The sequence below is a fragment of the Stenella coeruleoalba genome (genome assembly GCF_951394435.1).
Source record: "Stenella coeruleoalba genome assembly, chromosome: 18".
In the NCBI taxonomy this organism is placed as follows: Eukaryota; Metazoa; Chordata; class Mammalia; order Artiodactyla; family Delphinidae; genus Stenella; species Stenella coeruleoalba.
Genome location: NC_137164.1, coordinates 68851824 through 68874158, shown reverse-complemented (window position 1 = coordinate 68874158; position 22335 = coordinate 68851824). Strand labels below are relative to the sequence as shown.

At 39.2% G+C, this 22335-nt stretch overlaps 2 protein-coding genes across 6 annotated transcripts in view; one reads left to right on the top strand and one right to left on the bottom strand.

Annotated features, from left to right (window-relative positions):
• FGF14 (fibroblast growth factor 14) overlaps window positions 1-11319 on the top strand; it is a 171494-nt gene extending 160175 nt beyond the window's left edge. The window contains exons 4-5 of the mRNA XM_079902558.1: window positions 3558-3756; window positions 6744-11319. Coding sequence (XP_079758684.1) covers window positions 3558-3756; window positions 6744-6880 — 336 coding nt within the window. The 3' untranslated portion in view covers window positions 6881-11319. The remainder of the gene's footprint in view (window positions 1-3557; window positions 3757-6743) is intronic.
• Window positions 11312-22335, bottom strand: part of ITGBL1 (integrin subunit beta like 1) — a gene marked incomplete at its 5' end in the record, with an annotated part of 220861 nt that continues 209837 nt past the window's right edge. For 3 of the 5 annotated variants that reach the window (XM_079902557.1, XM_079902556.1, XM_079902555.1), the window contains 2 exons: window positions 11312-14173; window positions 15132-15245. In XM_079902557.1, coding sequence (XP_079758683.1) covers window positions 14082-14173; window positions 15132-15245 — 206 coding nt within the window. In that variant the 3' untranslated portion in view covers window positions 11312-14081. Of the gene's footprint in view, window positions 15246-22335 lie in introns of all 5 variants that reach the window. The other 2 variants (XR_013824762.1, XM_079902554.1) reach the window with 2 other exon arrangements.

The following is a 22335-nucleotide window of genomic DNA, read 5'->3' as shown; positions in this document are numbered from 1 at the left end:
TGGCATTACCCACATCTTGTCCTTCACAGTACCATTTACCCCACGTATAGTCCCTCTAGGAAGGTAAGTTTACCACAGCAAATACTGCACTGTACTAGCATTTTTAAGCACAAAAATTTTAATAAAATTCTTCCAGGAAGAATCCTGTTCATTTTGTATATGTTCATTTTGGTACATCTGAGGCTGAGCCCAACAGTTCATACAAAATTGTTCTCACTGACTAATCATTTAACTAAACTGGTTTGCAGAATTGTTGATAGAATTGAAATAACTGATACAGGGTTATTTTTGACTATAAATAATGGAAAGCCTTTTTAGAATAAATATTGAGTGCTTACTATATGCCAGGTCCTCTTCTAAATATGTAACGTGTATTGATTCACTCAATTCTCCCAACCACCATATTATCCTATGATTTTTGTTCCCATTTTAGAGATGAGGAAACTGAAGCCCAGGGATTAAGTCATTTTCCCAAGGACTCACAGCCAGGAAGGAGTGGGGTCAGGGTTGACCCCAGGAGGTCTGTTTCCACAGATGACATTCATAGTCACCCTGTCTCCCATTTGCAGATTGAAAGTCTATTTGTCCCTTATGACAGCAAATAAGTAGTAACCAATCTCAACTTCCATTAGTCCTACCAGTTCTCATGAGAATGATGGGATTATTTTGAACTCCAATATTTCATGAGCAGATTGTATTCTTGAAATGTCTAGAGAAGTCTAGCAAAAAGCATTAGACAATAGTAACTTTGAATGTAGTGTGTATGCATGTAAGTATGTGTATGCACATTAATTATTTAACCAAGAATAAAGAAGGGTGAAAAAGTACCAGCCAGTCTCCACCATCACAATCACCTGAAGGCAGTGGCTCTCACTGTGGAAGACAGAATCACCTCCCTCTGAAGTTACTGGCACAGCTTGTAGAAAGGGGATGTGTTATTGACTTACTTGGAGTCTTAAGATGCAAACATTTGATTTAAAAAGACTTAGTGACAGAGACATACCTAACGACTTCTTCCACATCAAGGGTCTTCATTCTCATTCATATTCAACTTAGTCAATTTAGAGTAGAGACAATACACTTCTAATCACTGATGGTAAGGCAGGCAGCATCCTCCATGTTTCGTACATTACGGCAGGGGGGATCCGTTGATTATAAGGAAGGGTTGATCACCCTATAGACCTGCATTTCCAAAGCTGGAGGCCTTCCTGTCTCGAGATTAAGGTCAGTCTTCAGTGGTCCTCTTAATAAGGTAAGGCTCTGGGCAGAGACCTGATATCTTAGTCAGCAGGTGCCAGCTCCTCTCCCCACTGAGTGACGTACTGGGTCAGCCTTTACCATACCCACTCCCAGCTGATTCTAAGACCGGTTTTAACTAGTATTAATCAATAATATGCTTAGCTGCCTTGGCTTGTCTCAATAAAAAGACAAAGGACGTGCCAAAGTCTAATCTGTTTGTCCTAGAAGGTACACGCTCAACCAATATCTTATATTTATGAGTCTTAGAGCATTCCATTTTATTTTCCTCACCACAAATGTATGAACACAGACCCTTTTATCAGTCTTTCCTCTGAAGTAGGGCCTGGAGACTGACTCACCGAGACTATCATTTATTAGTCAGAGAACTAATAGGAGGATATTTGGAGAAATAAAACTTTGCGGAAGACCGGAATATTTATTTGGATGGTATCTAATTCAAACCTGAGGTAGCATCATCTCGAAGAAATGAAGGTCTACATAAATTCCTTTGGGAGGGGGCTAAACCTGTCTTCTGGCTGTTTTAATCTCATCAAATTAATAACTGGAACTATCATCTTTGTCATAAAAAGCACCTGCCATTAACAAAACCTGTTCCCCTTGGAAAACATTTAACTTTCAGTGAATTAAAGTTATGGGGCACTCTCAATAAATTGCATCCTGCAGTTAACACTCTCATGGGAAATACTGAAAGAACATTTCTACAGACAATAATGTCACATTCCTTATTATGGCTAGCATAACTTTAACTCTTAAAGGTTTTATATTTTTAGACCCTAAAGGATATGTTTTTCAGAATGTGTATAGAAAATAACTTTTTTAAAAGAAAAACAAAAGTTACTATTTTTTGTAGTCATAAAAATCTATTAAGGTGAAAAAAAAATTAACTACCTGATATTTTTAAAAAGATAATGACAATAAAGTTCTGTTTTGCCTCTGTATTTCATAAACATGGACGAGCACAGTGTTGAGCCTATTTAAAATAGCCACAAAAACTAGTTAAGTGACTTCCATGGTCTGTAACTAGGAAGGCTGAATTTTAAAATTATTTTTCACAAAGGTCTATCTGAAATGCCTTTGTAGGTTAAATTTTAGAAGTATGTAAAACTCATCTATGAATATTTGTGTTATTAATGATAACCATAAGGTAGCAAGCTTTGTGTTATTCATCAATCAGTGTAGATAATGGCTTTGAGAGTCGTTAACTCATTGTACTCGTTCCAAAATTTCTTTTTTTTTTGGCTGCGTTGGGTCTTCGTTGCTGCGCTCGGGCTTTCTCTAGTTGCAGCGAGTGGGGTCTTCTCTTTGTTGTGGTGTTCCGGCTTCTCGTTGCGGTGGCTTCTCTTGTTGCGGAGCACGGGCTGTAGGCGCGTGGGCTTCAGTAGTTGTGGCACGTGGGCTCAGTAGTTGTGGCTCACAGGCTCTAGAGCACAGGCTCAGTAGTTGTAGCACACGGGCTTTGTTGCTCCGCAGCATGTGGGATCTTCCCGGACCAGGGATCAAACCCGCGTCCCTTGCATTGGCAGGTGGATTCTTAACCACTGTGCCACCAGGGAAGCCCTCCAAAAATTTTACTCAGGGCAGCTGTTGATGATTCTCTTCAAGAGTTCCAGGGGGACTCTGAACCATGGATTAGGTCGTGATTTTGAGCTCCTGTCACTGCGACCAGCTAACATGACACCTGGCCTCTGCTCCAGGGGCTAGTTTGTATGCCAGCTGATTGTCAGGGACTTAGTTTGAGGTGTCAGCTTGTCTCTTTGTAGGTAAAATGTATCACCCTGTAATATCAGTGACCTAGTGAACAACTGGCAACAGGGTATCATGTAATTACTCCTATGGAAATATTGAAAGTAGGCTATACCTTACACGTATATTTTATTTTGTTTAGTTTGTTGTGAATACAGGATGCTACTTTATCCTGTTGTTTCTGTTTATACTCTGGTTGACTTGTATTCTGTTCAACTGAAATTATTTTGAGTTTGCTCCTGTATTCTAATTTCTAATTAAAGGACATCCATACTTTTGCCTATACACACACACACAAACACACACACACACACATGTATATGTGTGTGTGTGTGTGTATATATTCCCGAAAGTAGCAACTTCTTCTCTATTCACTGTATGTTGATAAATGTATATGGACAATTAATACCTGCAGGAAGAGGTACATCTGGCCATCCCTGCCCAAGGGCTGACTCGTTGGCCATTGTGGGCAAGTTTATGGAAGAAGGAAGAGGAAGCATGAGGAAGCTCCCATTCCTTCCTCTAACTTTCATTTCTTCCTTTTCTCTCAACAGGAACTTTTTACCCCTGAATGCAAGTTTAAAGAATCTGTTTTTGAAAACTATTATGTAATCTACTCATCGATGCTGTACAGACAACAGGAATCTGGTAGAGCCTGGTTTTTGGGATTGAACAAGGAAGGGCAAGTTATGAAAGGAAACAGAGTAAAGAAAACCAAGGCAGCAGCTCATTTTCTACCCAAGCCATTGGAAGGTGAGTGTTATGGGTGTTTTATCCTTATCAGATTTATCACACATTTATCTTTCACACTGATGACTCTACCATGGCCACAAGGAGTCCTCATGGAACGCTGGAAATGTTATCTTGATCTCAGTGGTGATTCACGGGTGTCTTCATAAGCTGTGCATCTAAGATTTGTACACTTTACTGTATATATGTATATGTGTGTTATATGTATATGTGTGTATATTATGTGTATATATATATATATATACACATACGCATATATTCCATTAATTTAAATGTGTCCATACTCATTTCTCATGTCTCAGATCCTCACTACCCCAACCTCTCTAGCCCCTAAATAATTTTAATTTAAGAAATTTAAAATCTGCAATGACATTATAAAGCTGTGACTATGACAGTAGGTATACTAGAAAAACTAAGTTTTGCGTATTATGGAATGTTTGAGTATTTGCCCATTTTGCTATTATCTAGCTGAAAGTAACCACGTATTTGTGAATTAGTATAATTACAGGAAATATAGAGTTAATAAGTTGGCCTTTAAAGAACTTGTTGATATTAGATATCTCCCTTCCAAGCTGCATAATTGTTTAGTAAATTCAAATGTGGCTTGACCTGCTTTTACACTCAGCTGTAAGCAATGAAGCCTTCAGATTTACTTTGATTGGATTTCTGGAGAGGCGGCTACAAAATTGTAATTAATCAGAAACATCTGCACATTTCTCATTAAGGATTCTACCGGAATTTTATCTGTGTAACATTTGTTTAGGAACTACTAAAAGAAATTGATATTGAGGCTTTTCAAAAGTGTTTTTCTATTCAAATGCTTTTGTTTACCTTTTGCAGAAAATCAGACCTGCAATAACTAAGTAAACGTTTGAAGCCAGCTTACACGGTTCGATTTTTCTTTTTGTTTCTTATTCCTACAGGAAAGCATTAGCCATCAAGAGAAACGCATATTGGTTTTATAATCCATATTGTCTTTATAGGAATAAGATAATTTGAAATATTGGAAGTTAATTATCTGTGGATATATAATTCAGCTTTCAGTTTGCCTAGGTTTGGAAAACCAGTCTTGTTGGTTAATACCATCTTTATAATGTCAGTGATATTGACTATATCACTCTTAACTAAATTTGCCTCTACAACGAGTCATTGAAACGCAAACAATTAGCCACCAGGGCCTATCTAGGAAAGGAAAAATTATTCCAGTCTGAAATATGAGTGACTTATTCTCATTCTACGACAGATCATAAGGAAAATGAGAATAAAAATAAGAAATTAGAGGGTTTCTCTGTTCTTCCAAAATAACGTATCCATGATTTGGCTTTACCACTTCAAGTGAACTTTGAGACCGTCAGATATTCAAATGCGAGTGAAAAAAATTTAAAAACTAAGTCCGTAGCAACTCTACAAAAATCAGGCAAAATCTGGAAACCAGCTATTTAGTATATCCAGCAGGAAATATCTGAGACCCTAAAGATATGGGGTAGTAATATCACTCTGCATTTTATTAATACACTGAACTGTTGTGTGTATATGTGTTTGTTGTGTGTTTATGTATACATGAAGAAGAGAGAAATAGAATTTTCAAACAACTAGCAGACAGAAGTACTCTAAAGACAAGGGGGTATTATAAAGACAGGTTATCACATAGTGTAATTGATAAGGAAAATGAATTTCAAACTTTCAAAACCCGTACAGGATGTAAATTGTATCATTGGAATTCTTAGGGCAAATTAGATTCTTGATGAATTATTGGTGCTCTGGGGCCTTCATATTTCTTACACAGCTTCACTGCGTAGACGATCAAGATTAGCACTCTGATGCTGCTGTCGCCTAACTAAACGCCTGGTGGGAGTGAGGGACTGGAAAGTTTGTCAAGGATATGGATTAATCTCTTAATCCTCTTCACTTGCTAAGTCCTTTATGATAGGTCTGATACGCATGTGCTTTCAAGTCTGTGTGCTGCTGAAAGGTCTCACGCTGCATTTGCAAAAGGTGAAATCCTACCACCTTGAACATGGAGAATGCATATAGTGGTTCCTCCTAACAAAGCTTAAGTTCTCTTCGTAAAATATAGGCTTTCAAAACCCTAAAAAGCACGTTGGGCAGCTCTAATTCGCTTGTCTTTCTGATGGCAGATGATTTTAACTCAGTGTTCCCCAAGCATCAGTCACCCTGAAATCTCCTTTCCCAGGATTCCCTGGAATCACTTGCAGAAAAGCCACATGAACTATTGTGATTAATGATATCACCAGATCAATTCCCCAGAGCTTCCTCAGACGTCATTCCCACTTGCCCTCTTGCCATTCTGTACTTCTGCCTTATATGACATCAATGACAGATTTTCATGATTATACCTGAAAATGAGGCATAAAAAATATAAAACACCCCACACTTGCCTTCAATTATTTAAGGGTCTCTTTGCATGATTTCGGGAGAGGAAATCTAAACAATGATCTCTGGAAGACCCTGGCTTAAGGAAAGGGAGTTGTCTGTATTGCTTTTATGGCTTTGAAGCTGAGAGTAGTGTGATTATATTGCCTTTGAAGCACTTGAGAGAAAAATTATTTAATGACCTGGGGTGTAAATACCTAGAATGGAAAAGATGAGTGAGAATGAGTTCCACGTGTTGACAGCGTGCAGTGGAAGGAAAGTCTTTTTCTCGCTGAACAAAGAGAATTAGGTTAAAGGCTTGCCGTTCTCACATAGTCCCTGTGGGGGGGGTGTGTGGCCACATCCCCCATTTAAACCTTCTCTCCTAGACAAACATGCACGTGCCCCCAGGTGCGTATTTTGGATACACAAACCAGAAAATGCAAAGGAAGTAATATTTTCTGTTTGGGGGCCGGATTTTACTGCTTTAAAACAGGAATTCCCTCTTGATGGGGTTACTTGACTTCAGGGAAAACGGGACTGGGCCAACGGCTGAGGTCTGTGTGTGAAGCTAACCAGGTAACATCTCCTTTTCCTCCTGCCCTCCCCGTCACTAGTTGCCATGTACCGAGAACCATCTTTGCATGACGTCGGAGAAACGGTCCCAAAAGCCGGGGTGACGCCGAGTAAAAGCACAAGCGCGTCTGCAATCATGAATGGAGGCAAACCAGTCAACAAAAGTAAGACGACATAGCCAGATCCTCACAGGTGTTGTGACTGACTCGCCCTGAGCACCGTTGAGTGATTTATCCTGGCCACAGCCTCCTGTTCCGGGGCCCAGGAGCAGCTGGCAGTAAGCAGACGCTTGCTCCCCGCTGGCTCGAACTTCTTGGTCGCAAGTGGATAAATCTCAACGTGTTGTGCCCTCACAACAAGAAGACACCTGGATAACCAGCTCAACTCAGACCATGGAATGCCCTACCAGATATGGAATGCCTTTTTAATATCTTTTCTGTGACTGTGACACTTCACGTGAATGACCTACTTCACAAGTCCACTCGATACCTTGCCTGCTGACAGCTCCCCATATTCCTTTTTGAGTCCCGTTTCGGCGAATTCCATGTGTTTAAGTTCGATTTTGTAGCACACAGATACTCTTGAGTAATTTCTAGTTAGATGCTGTAAACCTGTGCTATTATGGAGTTCTCTTCTTCCCGTTTTTACAGGGCTGCTGGCTCCACTGTCTGTGACCTTTTGCAGGGATTGTGTTCCTCTCAATCGTAACTTGTAGCGGTTGGCTTAGTTTGGAGAGCGATCAGGGAAACAGAAAGCCTTCTAAACCTATTATGACACATTGCATCTATAACGATTAAGAGTGTTGTCTCTGGCTCACACTACTGATGAAACACACATATATGCTCTGTCCAGTAGCAGATACTGTGCTCCCAAGGCCACGTGGCCGGGCTGAGAAATGGGGTCAAACGCAGTCATGGGAAGCGCTCTATGATCTGGGTTTGACATCCCCCTTAGTTTCTTTGTGTGTGTGTGTGTTTTATACATATCACAAGCTTACTGGTAATGGTAACATTTGCCTTGCCCAGCGAGCAAGACCCACTGGTTTTTGAGAAAGTGGGTCCAAAGAACTCTGTAGGCCTTGTAGGCCTGATTAAGGTTCATTTTCATCTATGAATCCTCATTATTTGGAAAAAAGGAAAAAAAATCAATAATTACAACCTACAAGAATTGCGCTACCTAAATCCATTTCAGATAGAATCCTTCCTGTTTTTAATGAACCAAACTTAATGCCATCCCTGGTTTGGGCTGCATTCCACTCATACTCAGCAGAGCATGGGCAAGGCGGCTGTTGTGTTCTTTTCTGCAGCAGCAATGCAAACGTTAGTTATAAATTAATTAGACTTTAATATTTTTGGTGTTTAACAAGTTTTTAAACTGGACATATTAGGAAAAAAATATTTTTTTTAGCTCAGCATGCTGAGTCAGGTACTGTGTAATTCACCAGTCCATACCTCTGACTCAGCTTCTCGGGCCCCTGTGGCCCAATGGCTGAGTTAGAGGTGCCTTGCCATGATCTCAGAATGCAGTCTGTTGAATTATTCTAGATTAAAACTAAAGACAAACCAACATGTTCAAACATCAGGTTTTCGGTCCATCTGATTTTTTTTTTTTTTGCTGTTCTTTGATTTTGCTTAACTTCCTTTGGAATTTAATACTGCTGAATTCTGAGCTTAGGGAAGACAACGACTAAGAAAGTCCATGAATAGTTGACTCCACAGTGAAGAAACCATGCAAAATGTTCAATATTGGATATAAAGAGTTTCAAAATGTTTGCTACTAAGCTGTTTGTTTGGAAATATATTTGTTAACTCTGTGTATACTTAATTTCAATGTTTTCTCCTCAGAAGAGTTAACTGAGACCAAACTGAACCTCATTTATAGAAAACTATACGTGGGATCAATGAACTGGCCTCTTGTTATTATTTCCATGTGGAAGGATGACCCAGTCGCCATTTTCTCCCATCTGCATTGTATTTACTGGGAAATTATTTTGTCACTGCTTTCCTAAGTCTCCATGACAGCCCTTGCCCAGCATTTAAAAATTTTGGCCTGCTTAGCTGATTAAAGATTTACTATCAATTTAACTGTTTATGCTTATTTCATTTTCGTATTGAATTCCACTTTAATAAATAAAATGTTAGCATAAACGTTTGAGCAGATTTATTGTCGCTAGTGCTGAAGTACAACAAAATGCTTCTTTTGACCTCTCTTGATTTCTTGTTACACCATTTTAAAGCTTATTATTTTTAACAGGCTAAGTTAGAATACATTAGATGAATTTCATTAACCAATTGTTTAGGGAAGACATATATTCCATAATATGTGGCAACTTGAAATTCCAATTAGATGGACTTACTTACCCTACTGCGCACAGGCACACACACACACATCAAACAACCCCACCTATGTTTTTGGTAATCAGCCCTACTTGCTGGTTTCTTTTTCCCCTGTAAGCTTGTTTATTGGTTAAAATTATGACAAGATTTATTTTTGTAAGTGACTGAGATTTCAGTAAATGTGTATCTGTTTTGTTTTTTACATGAGTTATCGATAAGGGCGTATCCCTATGAATGGATGTCAAAATACTTTCTTCTAATATATGTTTAGACGTATCGCAGAGGGGTCCTTGTTATTTGTGATTTAGTTAGATCATTTCCTCTGTGTCTGGTCTGACCTGTTGCATGGAACGAGGACAGCACTGATGAACTGCATGTTGTAGGACCTGTGTATCAAGAACCATTGGTGTGTATTAATCTACATACAAAGAGTTTGTCTGCATTGTACAGTTTCTGTGTTGAATATCATTTGTTGTATTCATAAATACAACATATTGAATAAAATATTTATATGACGGCATAGTCAAACACATTGAACAACTTTATGTAATGAAATGGCACTGCATCACCCACATAGAGAAATGTCATGTAAATAAGTTTGGTAAACTCATTTTCCCCCTTTACCATGCCAAAGAAAATTTTAGCTCTTTGATGATACCTCTCTTGCTATTTTTCCAGGATAAGACTCCACCATTTTCTCCCCTCAAAAACTGTTTGCTGTTTTAAGTAAGTGCAATCTGTCACCTTTGGTGTTCTGTACAGTAAATCTGATGGAATTCATTTGTATTTAGAGAACACCACATGTTCTGTACCTCCATGTACATATGTCGATCTTATCAACTCTTTCCAGTATCACATTCCTTTTGCATCCATATCTGGTGTGAGAGGGTTATGTCTACTGATTTGTTATGGTAGCTGTTCCATTCATTCCTCAACAACGCTCTGGAATGTTCATTGTTTTGATATTTCAGGTGACATCATTTTATTTTCCTGTAAGTTTGCTTTCTAAAATACTTTGCTACGACTTTACTTGGAAAAATTATAGAAGAGATGCAAATGGTTCAGCCTATATAAAGAGTAAAATGGAACTGAGCATCATGTCATTACAAATCTTGGAGAATTTAGAGATTCGTGCTCTAAATGTTCCCTTGCCCTGAGTGTTTGGGGTAAGGGCTGGCTTCAAGATGGGCCCACAAGACTGCTGCAGTCCGTCTAATTGTTTGCCTCTTGGAGAGTAAGAAGAGTTTCTTTATCACACCTGGCCAGTTGCTTAATGAATGCCTAAAGCACTACAACAGTCTGCTGTTTTCAGGATGACCAACATCAGATTTGGTTCTTTTTTAAAAAACAACAAGAAAAAAACTTCTCTCTTTTTAAGTTAGACATGTATCACTTCATTTAAAGTTTTCTCCCTAATATTAGAGTGAGAGTTAACATTTGAAGGGGAGACCAGATTGACTAAGAAATCCATTTTAGAAGGAATTGAAAATCATTAAAAATTATTTTCAATGTTATTTCAGAACAAGACTATACCCAGGGCAAGCTTTTGAGCTAAACGCAGGCATATCAAACTCCAGGTGTGAAGAGTATTACTTTGGAGTGAAATACATTTCATAGTGTAGCTCTCTTAGCTTACAAAGTGGCACACAGGGCCTGCTGACTCTCTCGAATACTCAGTAGGGTTTCAAAGGTTTGATAGTGAATCTGCAAACAAAGACTGAGTTATGTTTTTGTTTTTACCTGGTTTTCTCTATCATTTGGTCTAATTCCCACGTTGTGTTTGCATTTGAGGTCGTGGAGGCCATTCCTTCCAATGCGCGGTAGGAATCTAGATTAGCTCAGAGTCCAGGAAGACAACAGGATATAGTGATTCTCTTAGATCTTAGGACATTAGTAGAATCTTATTAAAAAGTCCTTTATGGAAGAATTCCTCAGTGATGGTTAGCCAAGCAAGCAGGGTTGGTGCCAACACCATCTGCAAACTTGTCGCATCTTTCCCAGTGGACATTAATCCCACCATAACTGCCGACCAACTTGAACAAGCCAACAAAATTTGCATATTTTCCCTCCACCTATTACAAGTTTGTTCTTGCCCTGCCTTTTATTTGAAGAGGGAGTTTTTATCTTAGTAATGGAATCAAAAGTCAAAGTACAAAATAACATTTAAGAAGGTTAGAATCTATGTCTTTACATGTAACTATGTTTATTTTTCTCCAACTTAAACATGTAAATTAAATCACTTCTTAATAGATCTATTGATGTTTCATTGCTAGAGACAAAACCACACATAAAAACACGCACAAGAACTGTTATAGCAGACAGAAAGAGGTAAAAAGAAAATATTTGTTTTAAAAGAAAAATATTCATTAGAGTTTAGGTACCATGTGACTTATGCTATAATTCAGCGTTGGTTCAATAATTCATGGCTAAATGAACCACAGAATATAGCTGACTATAATAGATTTTGTCAAAAAATTTGGACAAATCACATTCTGAACTTTATAATAAAGTAATTTCTCCATATTTAAACTTCTTAAAGAGCATAAATGCTGAGGACACTTTTCTTACATGAAAATATAAAAAGAGCAGCATTCTTGCTGAAGGGATAACAAATATAGAGAATGAGAAGAAACATAAGACACACCTAGGGTAACGTGATGAGACAGGAAACTAAGGGCCGTACCAGTAGAGCAGGATGGCAAACTACTGCTTAGCTGCAAGCCAAATACAGCTTGCAATCTGTTTCTTATGGCCCAGGAGCTCAGAATGAGGTTTTTTTATTTTTTCCATTTTAAAGTATTAAACATGAACAGACAAGAATCTTCTATAGAGATGTATGTGGCCCACAGTCTAAAATATTTACTATCTGGTCCTTTATAGAAAGCAGGGTTCTGCAAGAGGGGAAACTGAAAGTCATTTGTATTATGATGGCTGGATAAGGTAATGAATTCCAATGTTTGTGCATCATCACATAAGGCATCAAAATTGCAACTGAACAATGATAACAGATTTGTTTGAGGCTTAAAGTGTTTAGATAGAGGAGAGGAAAGAGTACAATCTATCATTTCTTGACTCCTTATGGTCCCCTCACTTTATAAAAACTGATATATCAATTGACATACTTAATAATAGAGATACAATTTACATGGTTGCATTCCTTAATCTCAGGATAGAGATGACAATTTTATAAATCTCTTCAAGTATGAGAACACTATTAGTACTATAAAAATCAGCATCAGTTAAATTTTCTCTTAAATAATTTTCAATATCAAATTTTTAAGTAACTCAGCAGATACATATTTTCCTTACCTTTGGTGATTTGACTTAGAAAAGTCCAAGCCACGACTCTAGAATATTTACATCATCAAGTAAAATTTCCAAGCAAAAATTTTCATCTTAAACAATATGGAAATGATTTTGTTACATTATTCTAGGATTTTACAAAATATAAATCACATTTAGAAAAAAAGTGGGGTTTTTATTAGCTCTAAATAATTAAAGGTTGCCTAAACTAATGTGTATAAGTAGACTTAACTGTAAATATGTAAGGGAAGTCCAAAGTATTGTACATTTTCATAATGCAATGTGAATTTCATACAGAGCAGAATTTCACCATTAAGAAAATAAACATTTTGTTCTTATTATTGAGTGAATATTTGTAATTTCTATTTCAGCCATTTCTGGATTTTTTAAAAATCCTCTGAGCTTTTGAGACTTTTTATTATAGTATCTCTTCTTGATTTCTTTGCATGTCCCTACTTTTCCAGTAAGTCGTGTATCCTTATAAATAAGAATCTTTTAAGAGAAGTGAATGTGTATTTCAGGCCCATCATATATCTAACTATATGTTGTCTTTTTAAAAGGCAAGTTACCATGGAGTAAACAGTAAAAAAAATCGTATTTCTTGTATATGTAACCCTTGCCCAGTTTTTAAAAATGTTCTAGAAACAGAAAATAGATACCCCTGAATAAAAATTCATTTTGGGGGTTAATCCTCAGTAGGCAAATACACAGAATATAAGCAACTTATGTCACCATTTATTAAAAATGTCAAATTTTGCATTTTTCATATCTTCCTTAATCTTAAGAGTCTTTTTTGGAGTGAGTTTATTTTTAATTTTTTTAAAACATTTTTTTTTTTGATGTGGACCATTTGTAAAGTGTTTACTGAAGTTGTTACAATATTGCTTCTGTTTTATGTTTTGTTTTGTTTTTTGTTTGGTTTTGTTTTGTTTTTTGGCCATGAGACGTGGGATCTTAGCTCCCCGACCAGGGATTGAACCTGTACCCCCTGCATTGGAAGGTGAAGACTTAACCACTGGACCGCCAGGGAAGTCCCTTTTGTGAATTTAAAGTGGCACTAGACAAATGACAAATGACTTAATGGCTAAAATGACCAGTTTTTTTTTTTCAGAAGCACTGGTTATGTAGTTTCTGCCTGCTCCCCTAGCCCACGTGTGTTTGTATACCACATACCTCATGTCTCCATAGGAAATACTGGCAAAATATGGTCAATGGATTTATGTGAGGATATATCTTCTCCTTAGACTCCAATATGGTCTTTCTTGTATAGGGGTGTGCATTTCTAACAACCGTGTAACTCAGGGTTTCTCAGCTCAGGCACCACTGATACTTGAAGTCAGATAATTCTTTGCTGTGGGAGGTTGTCCTGCACCAGAGGATGTTTGCAGCATCCCTGGCCTCCACCCACTAGATGCCCACAGCACGCCCTCCCACCCCACCCAGTGGGACAATGAAAATTGTCTGTAGACATTGCCAAATGTCTTCTGGGTGGTAAAGTTGCCCTTGTTGAGAACCACTGATGTAAATTAAGGTAGAAAAAAATTTTTCTGGCATTATTTACATCAGAATTTGCTTAACTCATCTTTAATGGGTACCCAGATTTCACTGAGGCATTCAGAAATAGAAAAACATACAATGGTCTGTTTGACCTGTCCTAGGGATGATTATATATGGTTCCCTCTGCATTTATATGTTCTAATGGCCTAGAAAAATAAGAATCCAGTTCTCTGCCATGGATTATTAAGGATATTCTGTGCCGAGCCAGATTTCACATGCATTTCCGTTCCATCCATCCCAGCATTCACAGTTTCCACAGCTACAGATTCCATTCCCTGCAATAAAGTACACAGGGGAGTCATTATCATGATCGAAAGTCACCAAGTTAAAATATGTTATTCTAAACCACAGCAGTTCATAATCAAGACCATTTCATTCATCCTCTGCAGATTTTCTTATTCTGTTCTGTAGCCATCTTACCATTATCTTGTTTAGCAGCGATGGGAAATGTGATTTTTCACATAATTAATGGCATCTGCTTGATGCTACCATCTGTGTATCATCTAATAGTGACCATCCTGTGTCACTCCAGGTGGCTTCCATGTCATAATTTTGTTTTCCTGTAGAGAGCAAGTTATGTCTGACTTATGAATAAATGCTAAAAACCATAAAGTCTCCTGACATAGAATGAGGTAAGCTGAGGAATCAGCTAGAAGAGGAGCCTTGTGCCACAGGGACGGACAAGACAGTGAATGTCTAGCTTAATGACATACACAAGCATTCATCTTTTACCTTCAACTAGAAACAAGGAGAACAAACATAACGTGTCTCCCTTTCCCCTGTAACTTGTTCAAGCAGATGTATTTTATAACCAATTATCAGGATTCAATAACTTGGGAGAGCAGTAGCTATGACACTGCTAAGTCTCCCTCATCCCCGCAACACACACACCCCACTCCTTGCAGCCAACCAATACATCAACCGTCTTTGAATTAGTGGTACCTGGGTCCTGTTTAAAATAATACTCCATTCCCTACACGAGGCTCAAAGTAAAATGGTTGTCCAGACGATTATTTTCTCTTTTCAACATATAACTGCATATGTGTGAGTTGAGGGCGTGGTTACTTTTGTCTGCCAATGCCCACTCCCCTTCTGCGGTGACTTCCTGTGAATAGTGGGTCTTGATTACACGGACGCTCTCCTGCCCAGCTGTCTACGGCAGTACGCGGCGGGTATCATCTGTCTTTATTGCCAGCTGTGACATAGAACAGTTAGGGTAGGTTGATACTGCACCTGTGCAAATGAGACCATCATGTTTGTCGCAGTCCCTGTCATCACAGTCGCAGAATTCTCCCGAAATATACCATTCTTCGGCAGAACAAATGCACTTCCCACAGTGACAAGAACCTGAAATCACAAAGGGCACTACTTGCTGTCACCACTTAACTAAAGGTTTCCGTCTAGAACAGAATATCATCAGTGCAGCGACAATAGACTTCTAATAACCTATCCTCCAAAGGGAAAAGTTTATTGAATAGCCGGTCGCTCAGAGGGGAGCCTGACTTACTGTAATTCGTAAAGGTTATCCAGGAAAGGCTTCATTATGGATCTAGACAGTTGCAATTAGCCTTGAGCAAATGTTCCATGGCCCAGCCTGGTTGAAATGTCAGTGAGAGCAGAATGTGGTTGATTCTTATAGATGGCCTTCCAAAAAAGGTATTCAAAAATAGATGTTTTTATTTTCTGAATTGAATCATGCTTTAAAGGTGCTTGTTTTTAAAGGAATTGAATAGCAAGTTCTAATAAGAGGGGATGCATTTATTAATAAAAGAAATACTAAATTATTGTGCTTACAACTCTGGATTTTTGTTTACATGATTTTCTTAAAATACGGACACGCCTGTATATTGGGTAGCTCTTTTATTTATTTATTTATTTTTTGTGATACGCGGGCCTCTCACTGTTGTGGCCTCTCCCTTTGCAGAGCACAGGCTCCGGACGCGCAGGCTCAGCGGCCATGGCTCACGGGCCCAGCCTCTCCGCGGCATGTGGGATCTTCCCGGACCGGGGCACGAACCCGTGTCCCCTGCATGAGCAGGCGGACTCTCAACCACTGCGCCACCAGGGAAGCCCTTGGGTAGCTCTTTAAAGTGCTAAAAATACACACATAATAACTCATGTATATTCAACTTATCAGATTTCATTCTCAGGATTTCCTGCCATAATCAAGGATAGCTCTAATCTCCCCAAAATGTTCATCTTTTATGAGGCTCTAGGTCCAACCACCTTTTCCATTACTTTACACATCCCCTCTTTTTAATTAATTATTTAATTAATGTCACTAATTAAAAAATTCCTCTAGTTATTAAAAACATTTTGGTTTGCTGAGAAATAATTTTATTAATTATTTAAATATGTTTAAAAGAAGAGAAAATATATGGATTAAATGGTGTCACAAAGGGAAGAAAGCTCTCACAGTCTACATGTCTTCATCTGATGGCCCATAAAACCCCACATGGCAAAATTACGTCTACAACCACAGTAAAGACACCTTTAAAATTTAAAGGAAAACACATAAAAAGGACTTTCCCTTCCTTCTATTTCCTTGGACGGATTAGTCTTTCCAAACATGCTTTCCTTCTACTGAAAGATGCTTATCACTAAATTGTTCTGGTCAAAAATCACCTTAAGAGATTGTGAAGTAGAAGAAAGTACTTTGACCTATTTAACAAAATTCCAGACTCGGTAAGTTCAAAATTTGTCGGAGAGGGGCAGGAATCAATCATTAGTGCCTCTAGGAAGCACAGTGCTTAAAAAATGAGTTAACAAACTGAGTGAGTGAAGTGGCTAGAGAAAAGGATTTCCTCATACCATGGAATCAGGAAAGGATCTGTATAAACGTATCTCGAGCATTAAGCACTATGTGGTATTTCATATCATGGAAATGACTACCTGCATTTTAGTGGCAAAAATCCCCAATGGCCAAGTTAAACCTTCCACATTCCTTGTCATGTGGAAAGTAAGGGAGTACTAGTTATGTGCTCAGAGCTGGGTTTACCTTTGTTAAGTCCTTGCTTAAGCACAGCATGATTTCATTTAGTCTTGACTTGCCTTCCTGAGGGTCTTGGTTGCTTTGCATTTTCCTGAGTAAAATCTAGACAACTTTCAGTTCTGATGAGTGACTGACAGCCTGATGGTTGCTTAGGAACCAGTGAGCGAGGCCTTCCGGCTCAGTCTGTGAGGAAGGCTGGCTCCCTCCCGGTCTCATTCAAGTACAGTGTTACCTTATTTTAGAGATTTATCCTAGTTTTAAAGATTTCTTTCAAATTTCTAGGTATGGAAGTGTGCACCATTCAACTGCTCATTTAGTAAATGGTTAGCAATGTATCTGCAAAAAAAACCCCAAAAAACAAAAAAACAACTTGGGACATTTCATTGAAATTTCCTCAGAAAGCACCATATTTCGTGCTTTATTTCCATGAGTAATTACTGGAAGAACTGGATTGTTTTCAGTTGTTTCTAAAATAGTATTTCCTTTGCATTCCAAAATTATTTCTACAAAGCAGCAGAAGTAAATGACTTTATCTGTCCATGATAGTCACATCTTATGCCTAGGATATTTTTTTTGTATTTTGTCACAATTCATGAAAAGATCTCACATTTCATTTTTAAACTTAACCTCTGGCCTTAGAACTATTTTAATTACTGCTCTTGCTTCTGGAATGCTTAGCTTCAGTCTATAGCAAAGTATTTTCCTAAAACTGGTAAGCTCAGCTAAAGTTAATATGGTATCATGGAGAGACCATTTGACAAATAAATTCCAGTTCCAAAAGTCTACTAGTCACTGAAATACTTAAAGTGAAAAATGGGGACTGATTTTTGTATGTGCTATGAAAAAGCAGCTTTTCTCAGTCAGCGTTTTCCCAGCTGTGTTGTTCTTTACTGTTTGTGTCTCTCAGAGGTAGGAAGTTCTTCTGCTTGTGAAACTAGGAATAGCATGTAATACTAACACATTGTGATCCTTATTAGGACCTCTGATAGCAGCGCCTTGGTTGTAAAGTGCTCTGTTTTCATCAGTAACTGGGGGTCAAACTGCCCATCTCTAGAAAGGGAAAAACTTAGGCAAAGGATTCTGTCCGTCAGGCACAGGCCACATAACTGCCAAGAGGGGAGCAATTGTTCAGCTCAGCTGGCCGGGCTCCACTCACACCCATGAGACCCAGTCCAGCTATAGGGAGAAGCTGGCTCATCTTGGCAGGATCTCTAGGGTACTAAGTTCACGACCACAATATCACTGACCCATTTATTGTCTTTCTTAGTATAAGGACCCTAAAGAGTGCTCTGATCTCCCTTCTGTGCTTCCCACTGGCTTCCATTCCTCGGGAATCAGCCACATTTTCTCATTTGTCTTCAGAGCATCCTTAGGACACAAGAAGGGGAAAGAAATGAAATTCTTCTGCCTTCAAAGATGAGAAAATGAAAGTACATCAGTTAACCTAAGATTCCTATCTGATTCAATCTACTCTTGTACCTACCTACCTGTGATGCCTCTCCCGGGGAAAAAAAACAAAAACAAAAAAAAACTTTCATATAGCTTCAAAAAATGAGTTGTGTGTCCTACAGATCTGCCCCAACAGCCATATCGGTGAGGCAACTAGAGCATGGAGTGAAGACTGGTTTTTGAACCATGACTTTCACCCTTTCTCTTTTCCAGAGATGGAGAACGGGTCGGGTGGAGGGGAGGGATAGGTGGTGGAGGTACCGTGGACTTAATCTGGACGATGCATTACTCGAGTATCAACGTAAGAGTGTAAGGGGTCATTGAGCGACATGCAGTTAATCATTGTCACACAAAAGCATCTTTAAGGATATCAGAGTGGATCACCTAGATCTGGGTTGAAGTTATCAGGGTAAGAAGGTTATTGTGTATTCTTGGATCCAAATAAATAAATCCCCAAACAAACAGCCTATAAATTATATCACATATTCCGCAAAGGTAGCTAAGTTTAGGGGAGACCTGAGATCATCTCTGGTTATTCCCGCAAACAACTGAGTATAAGGGCGAGGCACCTTTGTTAGCTGCCCCATTAACAGAGTCGGACTTTCTTTTTCATCCATCAAGCCTGACAAAATGCTGCAACCCGACATCCCAGCAGGCAGATTTCACTATTGTACTAACTCTTCCATCTGTTATGAGGGTCACGACAATGTGTATCTTGTTTTAAATTTTTCTATGGAGTGATTTATTGTCTTGGCTATAAATTTGTAAAGAAATAAAATGCTATTTCTTCATCGTCTCCTGAGGTGACAGCTTTATTCACAGCTCCTGGGAAGCACACATTTCAGCCTCGTTTTTTTCTGCTGGAAACACTCAGCCGGGTCTAGGCTGCTAAGTGCTGTGCCCTGGGGATCTCAGGCCCACTACTCACACCTGCCCCGTGATCGGAGAAAGAAAAAGACTCGATTCCCTTTGTGAAAATCGGGGTGAGGGGTTTGCATTTACAAATTTGAGAACAAAGTACATGGCATTCTGGCAAGTCCATGAGATGTATCCAGAAATACATGGCCCCAGTTTAAATAACTCAGAAGGGATTTCCTTCTCTGCCACCATGTTGAAGACCCTTAGTCTATGGCCCCAGTTTACATAACTTGGAAGGGATTTAATAGTCCAGCATGGATTCTTCCAGAATAGGAAGAGAAGAAAGGAGCCCACAGCCAGCTGCTGCCAACACTAGGCATGCCAGTATCATCACTAACAGCAATCTCAAAACGTACAGCCTCGAGGCAGGTTTTACATTTCCTTCCGAGTTTAAAACTCTCTACCCGTTGAAGGATAAAAAATAGTTTAGACAAATATGCTGTCAACTCTTCATTGATACATGGATATATTTCCCACCACCCAAAGCAAACAATTTGAAAAGGCATTAACTAGAGAGATTTTCTTGTTCTGTTTTGTTTCATTTTGAGGAAATGCCTTTGGGCCAATATTTAGTCAACCTTTTTTTTTTTTTTTTTTACATTTTCTACATTTATGAGGCTAAAAAATGAGTCACTCTCCTATGAATGTAATGACTTTAATAAGAATGTTTATTTCTTGAAAAGGGACAACTCCTCCTTCGGAATTAAATTCAGTTTGGGCAATGACAGAGTGCTATTCACTAGTCCAGTGAGCATGGTTTTGTGTTTTCTTCCAGTACCCGCAACTGGACATAACTTAGCCAAGACCTGCTTAGGGACACTGTTAATGATGTGATAGTGTGTCTAGTAAACAGACACACACACAATTGCTGGTTTTTAAAATAAATATAAAGAAGCACACAAATTTTTTTAATATGAATGGGTTTCTTCATTCAGTAGAGTTTATACGAAAAGCTAATACCCTTATTCTAAGGATAATGCCATTATGGAAAACCAACTAAAAGTACCTAAACTTTGTGATGCTGTGTTTGGACCTATGCTCAAAAAAATCCAATTCAGACAAATTAGTCATTCTCGGTACTCTTTTATACCCTCCATTCTGATCTGATAGCATTTTTTTCTTCTTTCCTGTTTCATCTTTGAAGGTTAATTCCATCCCTACCTCCTTCCCTGTTTTCTTTATTAATCTCTTCCTCCTCAGTTCCTTCCCTTTGTCTTCCTTTTAACCTCTCTTTCCTCCTTTTTGTTTCTCCCAACAGAGCCTGAACCCAAAACAAAGTGTTTCCAGGAGCTGAGGCCCCCCCTGAGAACCAAACTGGTACGAGATTTGTTTGGGACTTGGAATTAGATTGAATTTAACGGGAGAACAAACTGGGTACACAGTGATTGCTTTAAACTCGTTTGAGAGCCACCTGACTGCTGTAACTGCATTAGGTTGAGGGCATGGCCTCCTTGCCTGAACAATGAAAACACAAATTCAGGGTTCCTGGAAACGAAGAACATTGTTTTCTATTGAAATGATCATGCTTGTATCAATTTTCAGCCTTCCTCCCCGCACCCTATGTGGTCACATCATCCATCAGATTTTATCTTTGCAATTGTGTCAAGAAGCCCCCTTCAACCTGACAGCACCAGCCTTGAGAGAGAGGTGAAGCAACAGCCACTGTTTAGGGGCACATCTCCGAGGCACATCCTGTTTCTGAGGGCTCCTCCATTGGTATTAAGAGATTCCCTTTCTTCCCTGTGTCTTCTTCAGAAAGATATTTACCTGCTAATCCTGCCCCAGGGTAGGTGTTTCAAGGTAAGTGCAACTTCAGCTAGAGCCTTGCCCTGTCTGAAAGGGGCGGGGGGGCGGGGGGGCGTGGGGGGGCATCATCTGTTCTGCAAGGAGGCTAGTGAGCTGAAGAAGAGAGCTGGGAAGCTCCAGGACATCTAGTTCCCTGCAGGGCAGCTCCGGAAAATTTAGTGAGAATCCGTGCACTTCCAGAATCTTCCTAGGTGTTTTCCTAGCCACTAGCAAAGAGGAATGTGACAGCCTCCTAGATGGGCCCATAGGCACTGTGAGAGCAGGATTTTAAAGTCTCTTGGAGAATTTATACAGAAGCATCAACATCAAGATAGCTAAAATTCAATCTATTAATTAGTATTCTTTCTCTGCTCAGGAAAAAAAACCCTGTTCTGCCCTTTTGGGGCTGGGGAAGGGGCACTGGTGGGGTGGCTTTTCTTCTAGAATCTGTTTCTGCAGTAAATGTTTGATTGAGTTAGCGGCTCCTATTCAATCAACTTGAAGATTATAACCACTTTGAAGGTTTAATTTTTTTTTATATTAGATTACACATGTGTGATTGGAAAATTGGTGATTTTCAGACCAAAGAAAATTATACCAGAACTTTGGGACGCGTGTACTTTTTTTTTTTTTCTTTTTGCGGTACGCAGGCCTCTCACTGTTGTGGCCTCTCCCGCTGTGGAGCACAGGCCGTGGACGCGCAGGCTCAGCGGCCACGGCTCACGGGCCCAGCCGCTCCGCGGCATGTGGGATCTTCCCGGACCGGGGCTCGAACCCGTGTCCCCTGCATCGGCAGGCGGACTCTCAACCACTGTGCCACCAGGGAAGCCCAGACCCGAGTACTTTTTCCTTCCCTTTTTATGAAATGAAATATGTAGTCTCCTTTTATAGCCTCACATCCCTAACCCTCCCCTCCTCCACACACATCTACATATTTAGCCTCTGAAATTCCCAAAGCCTATTTGTTGGCAGTTTAGACGCTTGTGATCACTTCTCTGCGGTTCTTGACTGCGCCATTTCGCAGGTGAACCCAACAATTATCCTTTTGCCTTTTTGGCCCATTCAGTGCCCAGTCTATCTTGCTGGTTTTCTTCTTTATACAATCATCAATTCTTTTTATTCAGCAGTGACGCTGAACATAGCAAGTGCCCAGGGATCTTTTCACATGAAACCTGTTTCATGCATTTCATTTTCTCAGGCCCTGAACTTCATTTGGCAACTTTTTTTTTAAATTATTTTATTATCTCTGGCATTTTCATTTATAGTGGCATTTATTTAGATCCACACACGCAG